We start from the raw sequence: 18016 nt of genomic DNA, 5'->3' as shown, positions 1-18016 counted from the left end.
ATAGAAGAAACTGTACACATCCAAAGACTCAGGTCAGTGAATTATCCGGAAGTTAAGACACCATGTAATCACCCCAAAATAAATCATTTTTATGGGGAAGAAAACTGACATCCAATTACAGAATTTTCTTTTTGCTCTCTGAGACAGCTATTCTCTACATCTGGAATCTGTATGTTCCTTGAGTTACCTAAACTAATGCCCATTAGTAGCTACCAGAATGCCAGGTATAACGTCAAAAGACAAGAATCCAACTTCTAGTGATCCTTGCAAATTATAAATGGGGTTTTATTGATGGGAGTTTTTACATAATTAGCATTTAATGTTTAAATGTTATTGATAAAAATAAGAGTGCATTTATGACCGTGTACTTATTTCCTTTCTTTTGGAAACTTCTACCATGGGTTTACTAGGCTGCATCAGCTGTTCTTGATTCCAATTTGCATGCGGTTAAAGATAAATGTAGGTGGAAAGCCCTACATTACCAGTGATGCAGCTTTATAAATGTCGCCAAAATGATGGTAACAACTACACCGTACAAATCTTATTTTTTAGATGATTACTTTTTAAATAGCTAAAAACCTGAGGCCATCTGACTGATGTATAGAGCAGGCTAAGGGGAGCCCTGGAGGTCCTGTGTGGGCACAAACCAATTAAGTTGAGCACTCAGTGAAATTGCTTTCTCAGCCAGGATGGAGAATGATTGATCACAAGTCAAACCGTACACATGTCAGACTGAAAGAGTTTACAGGTAAATTTGGCCCAAGGCCATTGCCACTTCATTTCGCTGGCTGAAACACTTCCGGTGGTTAAGTGAGTTGGGGGAAAGCCACTTAATTCTTTGTACACTGAGATCCTGCACCTGGATCTTGCCTCGGTTTCCATTTAGGGTATAGAAGTAAGAAAGGCCAGTTTCTGGCCTCCATGTGCGCAAAGTCCGCCTAGACTAGTGGTTCTCAGCCACAGTGGACTTTAGAAGTTGCTGGGGAGTCCAGAACAACAGAAACCGATGCAGGTGCTCAGGACACGCCCGGGAGCGAGCACGCGCACTGAGGGAAGTGGAGCCCAGGCACCAAGCTCCTGTAACTGGCAATTCTGCTCGCAGCCAAGGCTGACAGCACCGGGCAGAGGTGGGATCGGTGAAAGCCTCCTCCCTCTGCAGGGAGGCTCCCAAGACCTAACTTCCAGAAGGGCTGTCCCCGCAGCCCGCAGCCCGCAGCCCGCAGCCCCGGGGAGTGTCAGCCCTCGGGTCCGGGCGTTGGGTCAAGGGCCGCGCCCACCTGCCCCCGCAGCTGTTTAGGAAGAGACATTCCAGGGCACGTCTCCTCGGAGACACCCTGCACGGGCCCCGCATCGAGGTCTGAGCACCGGGACCGGGAGAAGCCCGCACGCCCACCCTCCCCACCGACCGGGTAGGGGCGGACCCCGCGGAGCAGACACCAGCAGCCAAGGGCGCATGCGCGAGCCAGGCCGCCGCGGAGGGACCGGCGCGGACCGAGGCGGGGCCCTGAGGCGCATGCGCGGCCGGCGGAGGCGGGGCCCGGGGCACGCTGCGGGGCGGAACCCGGATGTGACCCAGACCGCGACCCCGGCGGGGGCCCCCACCGGGCCCAGGGGCATGGCCCGCCACGTGTTCCTGACGGGGCCCCCAGGTAACCTGGCCCAGGTGTCGGCTCCCGGGAGGCCGCGGGGGTCGGCCGGGGCGGGGGCGGGGGCGGGGGCGTCCGTGCTCCCGGGGAGGGGCGGCGGGCCCTCGAGTTCCCAGCTTAAATCACGGACCCAGAAAGCGCGGTTTTAAGTACAAAAGATGCCATTAGACCTGAGGCCGACGCTGGTAAGGAAAAGAACATCTTGGTGGAATTCGGGCTTGTCCACGACGGTGTTAAAGGGCGGGGTCCGCCGGCAGCCGCCTGACTCCGGGCTGTGAACCTGTGAGAGAGCAGCCCCGGGACGCCGGGTTCTGCCGACGGGACGGCCACGGCCACGGCCACGGGCGCTGCTTCCTCCCGGAAGGATAGAGAAACGCGGGATGAAACGGCCGCTCCTTCCCAGGCCCCTGCAAGGCTGAGGCCGCGGGAGCGGAATGGCCCCTCCGTTGCGGCCACTCCACGGGGGCAAAGCCCTTGTCCCCGTGGGGTTGTGAGTAGATGCGGGCGATCGTGCTCCTTCCTTCCGACGAGACGCTGAGGGGGAGGCGCGTTTTCAACCGAGGCCCTACACGTGTGAGTGTGAGGTGTGACCCCGGAAGGTCAGCACCACACGGTAAGGCAGAAAGATGGGCTTGGCGTGGAGAAAGGCCGTGGGCCTAGTGTTGAAGTTAGCTGAGAGTTCAGATGTCCGAGATTGTCACCGGGAGCCTAGAATTGTCTTTTCACTTTATTTTAATGGTTGTGTTTTGTCTTAAGTAGCAAAGGCCACACTTAATATTGTAGACTTTGGAATCTTATTTTTTACCAGGCAGTGGGGAAGCTGTGAAGAGTGTGGTTGGAGGAATTTCTGATACCCAGAGAACTCCGCAATACTGCAAAAGACTGTCCTCTGGAAGTGGATTTGTCAGTCCTCTGTCGGAAACTGGGAATGCCGTTTGCTCAGCAGGCTGGCCCCACACCATCGACTGTGTTTCATAACAGAAGTGATCTGTCACTCTCATCATTCCTGCCTGGGCCCTGGGGGTGGCTGGGCCTGAGGTTGGCCAGGTCACCACTGGTTCTTCTTCTTGCCCCTTTTTTATGAAAGGTTTACGTACACACAGTTGAAAGACTCAAATAACTTTCTGATACAGCTCTGCTGAGCCTGTGTTCAAGCCCAGTCACCCTCTTTCTGTCCATCTTCCTGGTACACTTACAGTGTAATTTGATTAGCCCAATACATGTAATAGCTGCTAATCACAGAAGAGCCATGTAGCCAGTGATCTATAGTTTTCCGTTTATGTGCAACTTTTTATTTTCCCCCTTTGGAGTTAGAGTCTGGTATTTTTTTAATAGCCTCTATCATCGGTTCCATCTCAAACTCTGCCTGCTGTCTAAATCTAATCTACATACTCAGGTCATCAGGTAATCCATCTTCTCAAAGAGGTCACTTTGAGTGACCTGTCAGTGCCCCACCAGGGTGTCCTTGGCACTTAGCATTTTTCCCAACTTCCAGCTGTGACTGATCTTGGAGGGCTTTCTCTGGTCACTAGATTCTACTATAGCTGTGCACAGGGCAGGCCTGAAAGGGCCAGGGATTCCTGCCCCCCAGGAGCAGTCTGGAACCCGTGATAGATGGAAGTTAGTGGGTAAACTCCCTTACTTCCTTACCCCTCAGACAGGAGAATGGAGTCACTGTCTAAAACTGTCTCCTAGGATTCCCCAGTGGGATTAGCTGCCCACAAATGTGACTTGCTTGATAATGCAGTTACTTCCCTTGAGGTCTTGGGGGTCGCTTTCCAAGTTAAACCACCTGCACTTCAGTCTTTATCTCAGGGTCAGCTTTATTCGAGAACTAGAACCAAACAGATTCTGGAGCTCTCTGACCTGCTCTTCTTGCCTGTGCGTGGTGTGGAGCTGTCATTTTGGGGTCTCCTTCAACATTGGTGTTACCTCTTAGTGTAGACAGCACTAGGGTAGCAGCTTAATTGATGGGGATGAAAAAGTAATTGAACCAAGATTTCTATAGCTGAGAGGAAGGGGCTCAGCCAGTGCCTCCTCTTGCTTCCTGGTGCTCTATCCAACATGCAGGATGCACAGCATTCCCTTTTATTACAGCTGCTCTGTGTTATCTTCAAAATGTAGTAACTTTTTTTTTTACATTTAGAATAAGATAGAATAAGACCAAAAAAATTAAGATATTAAAGAAGAAAATGGCAATCACAAGGATTTGCAACATACAGAAATAAGTGCTATGAACCTTCCCAATTCCCTCGCAACATCTTTTATAGACTTCACTTTTTAAAAAAATTTTTCTTATTTATTCATAAGAGACAGAGAGAGAGAGAGAGAGAGGCAGAGACACAGGCAGAGGGAGAAGCAGGCTTCATGCAGGGAGCCCAACGTGGGGCTCGATCCCGGGTCTCCAGGATCACACCCCCAGGGTCAAAGGCAGCAGCTAAACCACTGAGCCACCTGGGCTGCCCAACTTCACTTTTTTTTTTTTAAAAGCTTAATGGAATAATACTGTACATTCCTACTGTGATTATAACCTGCTTTTTCTCCAGATATCCATATATTGTGGTCTGTTTTCTGGGCTAATCTAGGTAAACAGTATTCTCTTTAATGGCAGCGTGGCATTCCTGCATGTTTATATGTCATTATATACATAGTACCATAATTTATCACTCCCTTACTGATCAACATGTAGGTTGCTTTCTATATTTTGCTATTATAATGAATACTGACACACAACCTGCTTCATTATATCTTTGTGCTGTGGTCAGATTCTTGCTAAAGGTGAATTCATAGTGATAGGAATGCTGCGTGCTGTGGAGGGCACATGGAGGATGCCTTTCAGAAAAGTACCAACCTACATACCTACCAGGGCCACTGACCTACCTTAAACAGGTTCTTCAGTGACTTTTTTTTTTTTTTAAAGATTTTATTTTTTTGAGAGTGAGTGAGCAAGAGAGAGGGCACAAGTAGGAGGAGGGTCAGAGATAGAGGGAGAAGCAGACTTTCCACTGAGCAGAGAGCTCCATCCCAGGACCCTGGGATCATAATCTGAGCAGATGCTTAACCAACTGAGCCACCCAGGCACCCCCCTCAGTGTCTTTCTTAAAGCAGCAGTTACTGGGGGACAGAGCTGGGATGGAAACCGTACATGATTCTTTTCTAGCCACAGTGAGCATGTGGCTGGGTTGCTGTTCATGTCCCAAGAGGCCAGCTGCCATGGTCTCTTGATGTGACGTTTGGAGAACAGATCATGATTTATCTCAAGGAAGCTTAAAAGGGTTCTTGGGGAACCCTGATGACTCTGTGTCAGCAGCCGAAGATATAATATGAGTTACAGCCTTGTGGTATCTCACGGTAGTCTCTGGTAGACTTGCTGGAGGCTTCCCGTTTTTCAGTTTTTGGGTCATCATGATGCCATTGACTTCAGTCTGTATGGAACAAGACTTGTAAACAAAGTCATGGTGACACACAAAGGCCCCTGTTAAAATGTATGGTCCTTACTAGTTGTATAAACTTGGATAAGTTACCTGACCTCTCTGGGCCTCATCTGTAAAACAGGAACGAGGGAACGAGAATGGTAACCGCCCAAGAGGGGCAGTTGTGAGAATTTAACCAAGGAAATGCTTGTGGAGCGTGCTAGGATAGTGCCTAGCTCCACAGGGCTGGTGACTAGTGTGCACCTATTGGTGCTTGTAAACACATCAGAGTCCATCAGGGGAGTTAATAGGCTGGGTGGACGAGGGGGTGGATGGAGGCGCTTGAGTTGTAATTTGGGAGAGTGTGGGGCAAGCCAGAGGAATGCTTCAGGACACTGGAAAAGGTCACAGAAGGGGTTGTCAACCGGACAGTATTGCTCTTGGGAGAAAGTTTAAAAACTACCGTTTCCAGTGGTGGTAGTGGTATTTAAGGGGCTGTTCTGGGGAGACCTAGCATTGTAAGTCCATGGAGGAGTGATGGGATTCTCTCACGGATAAATGTAGGTCCAGAGTGCTCGGAAGGTTGAAATCCTAGTTTTAAGGTGCCCAGTCTGTGACCCACGCATGACCTGTTGAAAGGGTGTGGCCACCCACGAGGAGAGTAACCCTGGTTCTAGAAGCTCATCTCAGAGGATGCAGACTATTGCCACAGAGCCCCTCAGGTGGTTCTGGGATTGCGTATATGTGTGTATGTGACAAAGTGTTTTAGAATTTCAAAATTAAACTTTAAGATCCCATTCCTATTTTTATTATGCTTGGAATTACAAAGTCTTAACACCTGGAGCAATAAAAATTGAAGTGAACTTAATATTCATAAAATCCGCTTGCAGCCCATTTCTTTTCCTGCAGTAATTGCTCTCAGAGGCAGTGAGTGCTGTGTGTCCTAGCAAGGGACTGGTTCCTAATGAGCTTTTGTGTTGTTTTTGTTTTTCTTTAGGAGTTGGAAAAACAACATTGATCCAGAAAGCCAGTGAGGTTTTAAAATCCTCTGGTGTGCCTGTCGATGGATTTTACACCGAAGAAGTCAGACAGGGAGGGAGAAGAATAGGATTCGATGTTGTCACATTATCCGGCATGCGGGGAGTTTTGTCTAGAATTGGGTACTGATATTTCATTTCTATGGTATTTTATTCTCCTTGGGCACAGGATTTAGCCACATGATCTCTTCTATCTTGAAAGAATCTTGGGCCTTTATGGACTTCTCAGAGAAAAAAGAGATTGAAACCATCTTAAGAAAAACAAAGTATAAAATTATCATATTTCACTTAAAACTTACCTCAACAAATAATAGGTTTTTAGCATCTTGTAATCTGTGATCCTGTTTCTTATGCTACTCTTCTGTTGTTACGCTGCCTCTCCGCAGCTTTGGGATTGGCTCCCAAAGTAACTGCCAGGGCTGGTGGTGGTTGTGGTGGATTGCACTCTTGTTTTCAGGAAAAAACATGAAAGTAGGTTAGCTTTGCATACCACCACGTTTTGTGTAGGTGATTTTTAAGGGTGATTTAGCATATGTGGAAGGCCAGATCCTCCCTGGAGTAGCTGCAAACCAGAAATCAATACAGGGGTCTTTTAACAAAGAACGCACTGTCTTTTCATTCAGGTCAGAGCCTCCGCCTGGAAAACGTGAATGCCGAGTCGGACAGTATGTGGTGGATCTGACTTCCTTTGAGCTCTTGGCACTTCCAGTCTTGAGGAATGTAAGTATGTGATTTCTGCCTCTTGAGCCCATTTCTTCTTAGCATATTGTGGGAATTACTGACCCTGGGAACAGAGTGGTTTTGCTTCAAAGAGTGGCCAGTTTTGCATTTTACAACTGAAAAGTTTTCAAGTGACTGAGCCTTGAAAAGGATATATGCACCATAATTTTTTTTTTAATGCACCATAATTTGATGTCACTCTAAACTACACGTAAATTCTTTGTCACACATATTCAGCTTATGGAAATATTTTATACTGGGAGGGCTCTGATGCCCAGCTACGAAGACCTTCCTCTTATTTATATCTTCACCGTATTTTCACAGCACAACAAATAAACATTTAGGAAGGGGAAATGTCATTATATAAATATAATGGTAGGCACCTAACATATTACAGATCTTCCTTAGCTTATGGGATTACCTCCTGATAAACCCATCATAACATAAAAATATGGTAAGTGGAAGGCGGCCTAGGTGGCTCAGCAGTTTAGTGCTGCCTTTGGCCCAGGACGTGATCCTGGAGACCCGGGATCGGGTCCCATGTCCAGCTCCCTGCATGGAGCCTGCTTCTCCTTCTGCCTGTGTCTCTGCCTCTCTCTCTCTCTCTCTCTCCCTGTGTCTCTCATGAATAAATAAAAAATCTTAAAAAATATATAGTAAGTGGATAACACATGTAATACAACTAACCAACAAACTGTCATAGCTCAGCCCAGCTGACCTTCAACATGCTCAGAACACTGAACATTAACCTATGGTTGGGCGAGATCATATGGCACAAAGCCTATTTTATTTTATTTTATTTTATTTTATTTTATTTTATTTTTTTATTTTATTTTATTTTATTTTATTTTATTTTATTTTATTTTATTTATTTTATTTATTTTATTTTATTTTATATTTTATTTTATATTTTATATTTTATTTTATTTTAATTTAATTTAATTTAATTTAATTTTATTTTAACATATTTTTTAATTGGAGTTCAGTTTGCCAACATATAGCATAACACCCAGTGCTCATCCCATCAAGTGCCCCCCTCAGTGCCTGTCACCCAGTCACCCCACCCCCCACCCACCTCCCTTTCCATCATCCCTTGTTTGTTTCCCAGAGTTAGGAGTCTCTCATGTTCTGTCTCCCTTTCTGATATTTCCCACTCATTTTTTCTCCTTTCCTCTTTATTCCCTTTCACTATTTTTTATATTCCCCAAAAGAATGGGACCATATAATGTTTGTCCTTCTCCAATTGACTTATTTCACTCAGCATAATACCCTCCAGTTCCATCCACGTTGAAACAAATGGTGGGTATTTGTCGTTTCTAATGGCTGAGGAATATTCCATTGTATACATAAACCACATCTTCTTTATCCATTCATCTTTCGATGGACACCGAGGCTCCTTCCACAGTTTCAAAGCCTATTTTATAATAAAGTGTTGAAGATCTCATGCAATATATTGAGTACTGTACTGAAAGGGAAATATATAATGTCTGTATGGGTGCAGAATGGTTGTCAGTATATTGGTTGTTTACAATCTTCATGATCACGTGGCTGCCTGGGAGCTTGGACTCCTGCTCCTGCCCAACATCATAAGAGAGCATCATACTGCATGCTGCTGCTACCCCAGGAAAAGGTCAGAATTGAAAATCTGACCTATGGTTTCTACCGAATCTTTTTGCTTTCTCACCACTATAAAGTCATGAGTTAAATCATTTAAGTCAGGGACCATCTGATATACTATGTATCACTGTAATACCTTTTTTTTTTTAATAGCTTATTGAGATATAATTCACATACCGTATGCTTCACCCATTGAAAATACACAATTCAGCTTTTTCTAGTATATTCAAAGGATTGTGCAACCAAACCTCACTATCTAATTTTAGAACCTCTCCATCATTTCAAAAAGGAAACCCCATACCCATCAAACACTCATTCTTCCTTCCTCTGTCCCTCCCAGCTCCTGGCAACTGCTACCCTACGTTCTTTGCCTGTCAATTTGTCCAGTCTGGGCATTTCCTAAAAAGGAAATCATATACAATGGTGTCTTTAGTAACTAGCTTATTTCACTTAGCATAATGTTTTCAAGGTTTATTTACACTTTAGCACATAATAATTCTTTTTTATTGTTGAGTAATATTCCATTGAATGGATATACCACATTTTGTTGATCTCATCAGTTGATGGACATTTGGATCGCTTCTAGTTTTTGGTTATTGTGAATAATGCTTCTCTGAACATTTGTGTGCAAGTTTTTGGGTAGACATATATTTTCAGTTCTCTTGGGTATACACCTAGGAGTAGACATGCTAGGTCATATGGTATGTCTATATAAATCTTTGTGAGAATACCCAGACTGTTTTTACAGACTAGCTGCACATTTCCACCAGCAGTAGATGAAAATTCCGGTTTCTTCACATCTTTGCCAGCACCAATTATGGTCTCTTTTAATTTCATCATCCTAGCAGATGTGATGCATTATCTATCATATAACTTCGATTTGCATTTCCCTGATGACTAGTGATGTTGAGCATCTTTTCATGTCTTTCTTGGCCATCTGTGTATCTTCTTTGGAGAAATATTTATTCATTTGCTTTGCTCATTATTAAATTGGCTTAGTTGCCTTTTTATTACTGAGTTGTGAGATTTCTTCATGAGATCTGGATACCAGTCTGGTATCAGATATATGATTTGCAAGTATATTCTTCCATTCTGTAGGTGCCTTTATTTTTTCATGGTGTCCTTTGAAGCATGATTGTTTTTGAGAAGTCCAATTTATCTGTTTTTCTTATATTTGTGCTTCTATAGAAGTGACTATGTGATGTGATTTTTATCTTTCATCATATTAATGTATTTGTATTACATTAATTGATTTTTGGATGTTAAACCAACCTTGGTTCTTGGAATAAATCCCTCTTGGTCAGGGTATATAATTATTTTTATACATTGATGGATTCAAAAATATTATATGCAAATCCTTTTATGCTTTTATGTATTGCTGGATTTTTATATATTTGCAAGTATTTTGTTGAAGATTACAGTATCTGTATCTCTAAGGGATATGGTCTGTAGCTTTCTTGTGCTGTCTTTGTCTGATTTTGGTATCAGGGTAAATATTGGTCTCAGAATAAGTTGGGAAGTGTCCCTTCCTCTTCTGGTTTTTGGAAGAGTTTGTGACTTGTATTAAATTTTTTCTTTGAATGTTTGATTTACCAGTGAAGCCCTGTGACCTGGGATTTTCTTCATGGGAAGCAAGAAGCATTGTAATTGTGAATTCAATCTCTTTACTTGTATAGGTCTGCTAATTTTTTATTTCTGGTTGAGTCAATTGTAGTAATCTTTTAGTAATTTGTCTGTTTCATATATCTCATCTGTTAGTATATTATTGTTCATATATTCCACTATGATCCCTTTTATTGTGTAAGGTCAGTAGTGTTTTCCCTTCTTTCATGTCTTATTTTAGTTAAGTTCTTTCTCCCCTTTTTCTGGCCAGGAAAAGGAAAAGTGGAAAAGGTTTGTCAAGTTAGTCGTTCTTTTCAAAGAACGTTGCAACTTTTGCCTTTGGATTATATATTAACGTGTTTTTTGTGTTCATTCATCAAATGTTTATCAAATCTTAGACATATAGTCATGAACAAAACAGACTTATTTTCGAGGGAGAGATGTAGACATTAAAGAAGTAAGTGTACGATTGTCCTAAACACTGTGTAGGAGACCAGCTAGGTGCTGTGAGAGGTGCCAGGAGCTTAGATCAGGTGGCCAGGAAAGAGCTCTGAGGAGGTGACACGTAACTGAAATGGGAAGACGAGAAAGCATCGTCCCTTCAGAGAGAGAATACTGGATATGTGTGTTGAGGGGGGTTCTGTGGACAACATAGTAGTTGAGGGGAACAGATAAGCTGCGGCCCCACTGTCCTGAGGCAGGAGCAGGTAAGGAAGAAGGTAAGGTGGGTGAGGCCATGGGATCAGGGCCTCATGGACTGTGTTAAGTAAGTAGAGTTTCATTTAATCTGTGATAGACTTTACTGCTTTGATTTATTTTTGTAGAAATTGAACAGTGTTGACCTGTCTCCCCAGGCAGGTCTGAATCTTCTGGAGGTGTGAGACATACCAGCGGGCAAGTCTAGGGTGTCTCTTACAGCCTGGTGAGCCCTGTGCAGCCTGGCCCACTCACCTCTGGCCTCCTGTCACCATTCCCCAGCCATACTAGCTCAGACATGTTTCCCGCACATGGCAGGGCCTTTGACGCTTGGCCCTGGCCCTTTTCTTTGGTTGGCACACTCTTATCTTTGCCTCTCTGCTGTTTTTTGACATTTGGGGCTGAGCAAAAATGTGCCATGTCAAGGGCTTTGGTAATTACTCAAAGCTGCTGAACATTTTAACCATAGCCTGCAGAGGGCAGTTAGTTGCTAACTTCTGAGGGCTGGCAGGGGCTTGCGCTCTATCCTGGCAGGGTCCCTGTTCTGGTAGGGGGCCACCACTCCCCAGAGCCCATCTTGCTCCTCTCACCTCCTGGGCCCCAGTGCTGGGTCTGTTGTGGCCGTTGTATTGGTGGGAGCACTAAGAGAACATGACATTTTTCTCCCTGGCTCTTTTCCCATCAAACGCATACCTCTCTACTTAATGTTCAGAGGGCAAGTGAAGTACTTCAAATGAAATTCCAGGTGGAGATTCTGGCTTTAGGCCCTGGATCGATACAAAGAATTGATTTTTATTTACCTGGCTTAGAACAGACTGAATCTTGGGAGGGCAGTGTGCACATACATGCCTGATGTCTGTCTGCAAGATGATACAAGAAATCATATGCTGACTAGAATAAGAGCTTGAATCTTTCTTAATTAAAAAATAAAGGAAAGCAGACTTCTCCCCAATTTTTCATACTTTGGTTACCAAACCCAGACATCCGTATTTTAGGGAAAGTTCCCAGACTGCAGACCTACCCAGTCAAGGTCACAGATTTTTTTTTTTTTTTTTTTCCAGAAGTACAGGTTTTCCTCCCCTTTCATATATTTTAGTGGGATGAAGAAAGGAAAAGGAATTGGTGTTTTACCTTTAGGAAGAAAAAAATTAAAGTAGCTTTGCAGCAAAAATAGGGGAATGTAAAAAGACAGTTACTACTGACAAGTACAATGAAAGCTGCAGCAAGCACATCTAGGGCGGTGAAAGCCTTGGTACAGATAGTGTGTTAGTTTGTAGTGCCCGGAACATCTGAAAACACTTCCTAACTCTAAGTTAAGAAATATCTATAAGTGCCTCCTATGTGTAGGAAATCTCACTGTGCATGAAAAATATTTTAAGTTATGTCTCATGTAAAATAGAAGGGAGATAATCCTTGGGGTCAGCAGGGGTGTCCCTGCTATGCCCCCAGGGAGGTCAGAGCAGGGCATGGCTATGGAAGGTTCAGGGGAGCTAGGCCCCAGCCAGCCTTAGGGCTCATGGGGCTTGTGGGTCTCATGTTTCATGTCCTCAGGCTGGAATGGAGATGTAGGGACTCTCCTGGGCACACGTGGATAGTAAAGAAAAATAGAGTAAGATTGGGAAGCATTCTAGACTCAGTAAGGTTTTTAGAAAGTCCTTTGTAGTGCTCGCTTCGGCAGCACATATACTAGAAAGTCCTTTGTAGGCTTGGCTGGTGTTGACATTTTTTTCATTCCACATCTGACAGCATTTTTATTATGTTTCTGAATATTAATGCTCTCCCTACACAAAGTAGCAAATTTGTAAAAATTATGAAATAAAAATAAAGGAGTAAATAGGAATAATTCATAATCTTATCCCTGGGTTAACTGCTGTTATTGTATTTTGTTTCTTTCCTTTTTTAACTTTTTATTTAGTTAAAGATTTTATTTATTTATTTGAGAGAGAGAGTGTGTTGAATAGGAGCTAGGGAGAGAGGCAGAGTGAGAGGGAGAAGCAGACTCTCCACTGTGCAGGGAGCCCACTGCAGGGACTCAGGGGCTCCATCCCAGGAGCCTGGGCTCATGACCTGAGCTAAAGGCAGACACTTAACCAACTGAGCCACCCAGGTGCTCCCCTTTTCAGCTTTATTCTGTCATTCCAAAATGGGGGAAAATACTGTGTGTTGTTTTACAGGCTTGGGCTTCCCAATAATACAATTTAGTAACATGGGAGTAGCCATACAACACGATAATCCTCACAACTGCGATATTGTAATGATCACACAATGTTTCCTGGCATGGGTTTTCACCTCTGACTTAAGCCTTATTCCCTCAGTGGCAGATGTTTACCACTGTTGCAGGTATCCTTGTAGTAAACCCCCTTGTACACCAGTCTTTTCTCAGCCCAGAGGGTGGACGGATTAGGTGAAAAGCTGTGCTGCTGAGGTGCTCCTGAGATGGCTGTGTGACTCTGAACCCCCTGCCAATGTGTGGACACCTTTGTGTTCCTCTCCAGCATCTTTGCCCATTTCCATATGAAAATACACTTTGCTTTAATTCATGTTTTTAAGTTGCTAATGAGGCTAAATGTTTTTGAGTTTGAATATTTTTTAACCTAATTATTTTAAATTATTTTTATTCCTTTTCCCATTTTTTTTCCCTTTGGCTTAAAAAGATCTTTTTATAAGGCAGATGACCTTTTTATATTTATTGATTGTATTTTTCTCAGTTTGTCACTTTGATGATGGTTCCTTCCTTCCTTCCTTCCTTCCTTCCTTCCTTCCTTCCTTCCTTCCTTCCTTCCTTCCTTCCTTCCTTCCTTCCTTCTCAACATTGAGAAAGTCTGTCTGTATTCTAAGTTAACAGAGAATTAGTTTCTTCTATGGTATCTTTTTTTTTCTTTTAACATGTTTTTAATCCATCTGGATTTATTTCGAATGTAATCTACAATGAGACTCTCAATTGATTTTCTTCCAAACACTTGGCCAGTTTACCAAAACCATTTGTTAACTCATTTCTCATTTCCCATAACTCATTTCCCATGCTTCATTAATTATAATAAGAAGTATGTGTGTGTATAAGTATAATGTTTCAGGGTTATCTGGTACATCGGTACCATACTATTTTAATTACCATATTATAGTTTAAAAAGTTGCCTTATACATTCTTTTTTGTTAATTTTTCTGCATTGTAGTAGTATTGTTGGTAATGTTACCAGTGGTGATGGTGGTAGTATAAGTAGTTAACAGTTACCAGTGCAAAATGTGCAGCAGGCACTAACTCATTTAATCCTCAGAGTGATACTATCACTCTGTTCCTCTTGTAGAGATGGAGAAACGGAGGAATAGACTAGAGAGTAAATTGCTCAAAGGCACACAGCCTGTTAGTGGTAGAGCTGGTGTGAATTGTAGAATCAAGACTTAATTATCCATCACAAAAGGTCTTACATGGAGTGATTGGAACAATGCAAAATTGTAATTATTTAGATATAAAAAGCATGTTAAATTTTTAGATAATAGCTCCATAGCCAAAACCTACTATCTCATTGTTTTTCCATTTCTCTCTTAAAAAAAAAAAAAAAAAGAAAAATTGTTTTTTGTTAAGGTTATTTATAAGTCTCTTCTATTTTCTGATGCTTCTGTAATTTGGATTGTATTTCCAGTTTTTCAGTCATCAAGAGCTGGCAGGATAGTGTTGGCCTTTTTCATAATGGTCTTTTTGACCTCCACACTGAATGCTTCATTAGCATTTGTTGCAGTATAGGATTTAACTTTTTTTTGGCTCCCCATGTATCTGCTACTCACACCAAAAGTTAACAACAGATTATAATTTTTTTTTAAGAACAAAAGGTATCTACTCTAAGCCCTATTTTCTAGGCTTACCCATGTCATTTTTAATTAAGATCCGTGAAAAGAATAGGAAGCTAGAACCAGGACACCCAGGGAAAATCAACATAGTTGAACCTTGTTTTGATCAAAATAAGGCCTTGGAGTATATTTGTTTTCAAGAACAGGATCTGCTTTTGATTCTGAAACGAGATTCGTCTTCAGATCTTTGAAAAATTCATTTGAAGGTTGTTCCTGACTGGGGAAAGTTTATTTTTTACCACTTGACCTGGAATTGCCACTTAGTATTTCAGGCCACTAGGCTTTAGAGAGAATTTAGAAAAATCAATTTCTAGTCAGGATCCATTCTTGAAAGGTTGACAGGAGCCCAAGGATTGCTTTTGAGGTTCCTTCATTGTTAGTGAATGTGACTTTTTTTCTTTGTTCCTCCTCACTCTCTTGTTTCTGGACCTCATGATGATATATATGCACTGCAGGATCAGCCAGAGAAACAAAAAGCTGTCTGGTGCAAACATAAAAATTAATGTAAAAATTGTCAGTGGAAACGTTCCTGCACTGAATCAAAAGAGGAAAATAAACTCAAAGTTCAGCATAAGGTCGACTCTGTGGCTTATCTTGTAGGATTTGCCATGGCAGCCCTTACTGGTAATCTCTGTTGGTCCGCAACCCTGTCTGAACTTCCTGGTGAAACATGAAACTAGCCCCCTTCTTTCGGAGGGCAGAGGGAGACCAAAAACAGGTAGGCCACTCCTGGTTGGGAAGTGGCTGTTGTAATAAGCAGAGGGAACTTGCACACAAGGCTTGTGTTGGATGCAGCAAGATGAATACCCCTGCCCCCCGGCCACCACCTCTTAAGTTTATATATAGAGAGGCCTTAACTGAGTTCAGTCAAGTAGACAGTGCAGGTGTTCTCAGCACCACATCATTATCTCAAAGTTGTGTCCTTGCAGCAGCCTCTGCAAGCAGGAGAAGCCAGCAAGACCCACGCTCCAAGGACAGGAGAGGGTGAGAAGCCTCTGATCCCTTGGTCTGGCTTGTGGATCAGCTGGGGGTCGGTCTTTCCGTGACCTTTCCCAGCAGTCCCCTCATTCCCTGGGGCAGGTCTGATGCTCTTACTTCTCATTGTCTCATTGCTGGCCTCAGGGAGGGCCTGTGATTTAGATGCTGAGCCAGCTCTGGCCTTGGGTTGCTCTTACCTTCTTCAGGCAATTCTTGTAGCCCACTCCCCAGAGCCCCAGCAAAAGCAGGTGCTCCGCTGGTGGGACTGGGGTAGAATTTGTATAACCTGCTGCCTTCCTCCCCTTCATTCCGCCACTTTGTCCCATTTCCCAATCCATGCCACTAGCTGCTTCCTCCTGGTTGCATCAGTCCAAGGCCCGCCCTGCCTCCTTCAGAAGCAAACTTGCAGGTGATGAGGTGGTGGTTTGCTCAAATCTCATGCTGAGAAAGTGTTTCTTCATTGTGCACCTTTTTTTTTTTCTTTTGAAATTGATGAAAGCAATGAATGGGGAGATACTTTAACACCATGTACATCTTCCTCATCAAAAATTCTCCCAATTCTAATTTTTTAACTTTACTGGATTATCTGAAAATAATCATTTTCACTGAAGGCTTTACCTGGAAAGCCAATTTAACTACTGCCTTTTGAAATGCTTTCTGTAACAAGCTAAGCTTTTATTTAATAGTCAAATCGCTGTGTATTTGAAAGCTGAACTAAAAGAGCCATAACAGTTGACTTTTCCTCATCAAAGCTGCACTTGTTTATGTCTACTCAGTCTTCTCATTATTTAGACAAGAAGTCCTCACTATTTTACTGTCACTAAGACATTCAGCTTTCTCTCTTTTAGTTAGTATCTAGTAAAAAGATATGAGACCTCAAAGTTACTGAACTTGAATCAAAAGTTTAAAATCAAAGTAAGATTTTTACTAAGCAAGAGGAGTTTTTACAAGCGCCTTAAACACCCATTAGCTGATAAGGGAGGTAGCACGTTTGAGGCACAGTCCCATCTCTGGCTGTGTGTAAAGGGGGAGAGGGGGCTTTGCCTGCAGCTCACATCTGCCTCCCAAAGCAGGCCATCCTCCATCCTGGTGCTGTTGGTTACCTTCATTGTCCTGAGACCCCAAACCTGTCATCCTTTTTGAGTAACTGAAGGTAATATGCTTACTCCAAAAAACAGATGAGGGTTTTTGTGGCTGTGCCTCTGTTACCCCTAGAACCTGAAGTGCTCCTGCCTCTCATTGGAGAGAAAAGTAGATTCTTTACAATTAGATGAATTTCTGCAGTTCTTTCCTTCAGTTTCTTTGATTCTTTCCTTTGATGTCCTGCCTTACTCATACTGAAAATGTGCAGGTCATATTGCATGTGGGGGATATAAGGGAGCTTTGCTCTCAGCTTATCTTGGGTTTGACTCTCTGCTCTCACTTGGGAGTTTAGTGACTTTGTCTGAATCAGTTGTGTTCTTTATCTGTAACACGGAGACAGAGATACCTACTGGACAGAGTTACTAGGACTGAAGGTGACATTGTAGACTGTGTGTCCTCAGCTGCTAGGGAGTACAGAGAGGTGAGTATAATTATTTCTCTTGAGAAGGCAAGTGAGGTGAGGGACAGCAGAACCTTGGGAGGAGCCTCACATCAACAGTTTGCCACGTACCTGGGGACCAGAGCAAGCTGTGACTTTGTCATGGAGACCCACAAGCTCAGATGTCCAGGCTGGTCCCAAGGTACTGGGATCACAAGGGGTAGTGGGTTCTCCATGCAATAGGCTGTCAGCCAGCAGATCCTGTTTCAGTCCTTGGGATAGTTCTCGTAGCTTGCAAGATACAGAGGGTGCTGTTCTGTGCTCTGCGGTCAGGCACTCATGTGGGTGAATCCCAGAGAGGCCAGTTAGAACACCCAGGAGGAGCCTTAGCACTAGTCTGCTGGGCCCTGGGGTGAGAATCTCTGGCATTTGGGTAGGGACAGCTCCCACCCAGAGCACACCCAAGGAAAGAAGGGCTGAGCTGCAGGGCGCGTCAGGCAGTCTAGACATCTGGTCCTGGCTGCCAGCCTGTGATTTCATCCCTGGGGACACACAGTCGACATGCCACCGAACTTCTGAGGGGTTCTGAAACTTTCAGCTTGGAATAAGCACAGATAGAAGTCTAATTGGGCCTCCACTTTTAGCTCATAACTTCAGAGGTTTGAGGAATTTGGGGCTGGCTTGGCTGTAGCCACTGTTATCACCCTTTGCTTTCCTGCCCAAACTTGTGGCTATTTGTGGGGAAGGGCCATAGTTCTGCTGCCTGACTTCTAGCAGATGCTCCTTGGTTCTTTCCCATGACTTTCAATATCTTTTGTCTTAGGCCAGCTAGGAAGCCAGTCTGTGTCTGATATTAAAAAAAAAAAAATAAAGTTAATACCACCAGAAATACTTATTAAGTAAATAATTCACTATAAGGCAAAAGCCACTTTAATTAGC

At 43.4% G+C, this 18016-nt stretch overlaps 1 protein-coding gene across 8 annotated transcripts in view; it reads left to right on the top strand.

The window, feature by feature from the left end:
* The first annotated feature begins 1483 nt into the window (after positions 1-1483).
* The window catches only part of NTPCR (nucleoside-triphosphatase, cancer-related), a 28838-nt gene continuing 12305 nt past the window's right edge, over positions 1484-18016 (top strand). Inside the window, exons 1-4 of one of the 8 annotated variants that reach the window (XM_072823055.1) lie at positions 1521-1649; positions 2455-2693; positions 6057-6219; positions 6720-6816. In XM_072823055.1, the coding sequence (XP_072679156.1) occupies positions 6194-6219; positions 6720-6816 (123 nt within the window). In that variant the 5' untranslated portion in view covers positions 1521-1649; positions 2455-2693; positions 6057-6193. Of the gene's footprint in view, positions 1832-1957; positions 2260-2454; positions 2694-5654; positions 5782-6056; positions 6220-6719; positions 6817-18016 lie in introns of those variants that run through there. The other 7 variants (XM_072823057.1, XM_072823056.1, XM_072823049.1 and 4 more) reach the window with 7 other exon arrangements.

Source organism: Canis lupus, chromosome 4 (genome assembly GCF_048164855.1).
Source record: "Canis lupus baileyi chromosome 4, mCanLup2.hap1, whole genome shotgun sequence".
Classification (NCBI taxonomy): Eukaryota; Metazoa; Chordata; class Mammalia; order Carnivora; family Canidae; genus Canis; species Canis lupus.
Note: the sequence above shows the minus strand (reverse complement) of the source record. Positions and strands in the feature narration are given on the sequence as shown.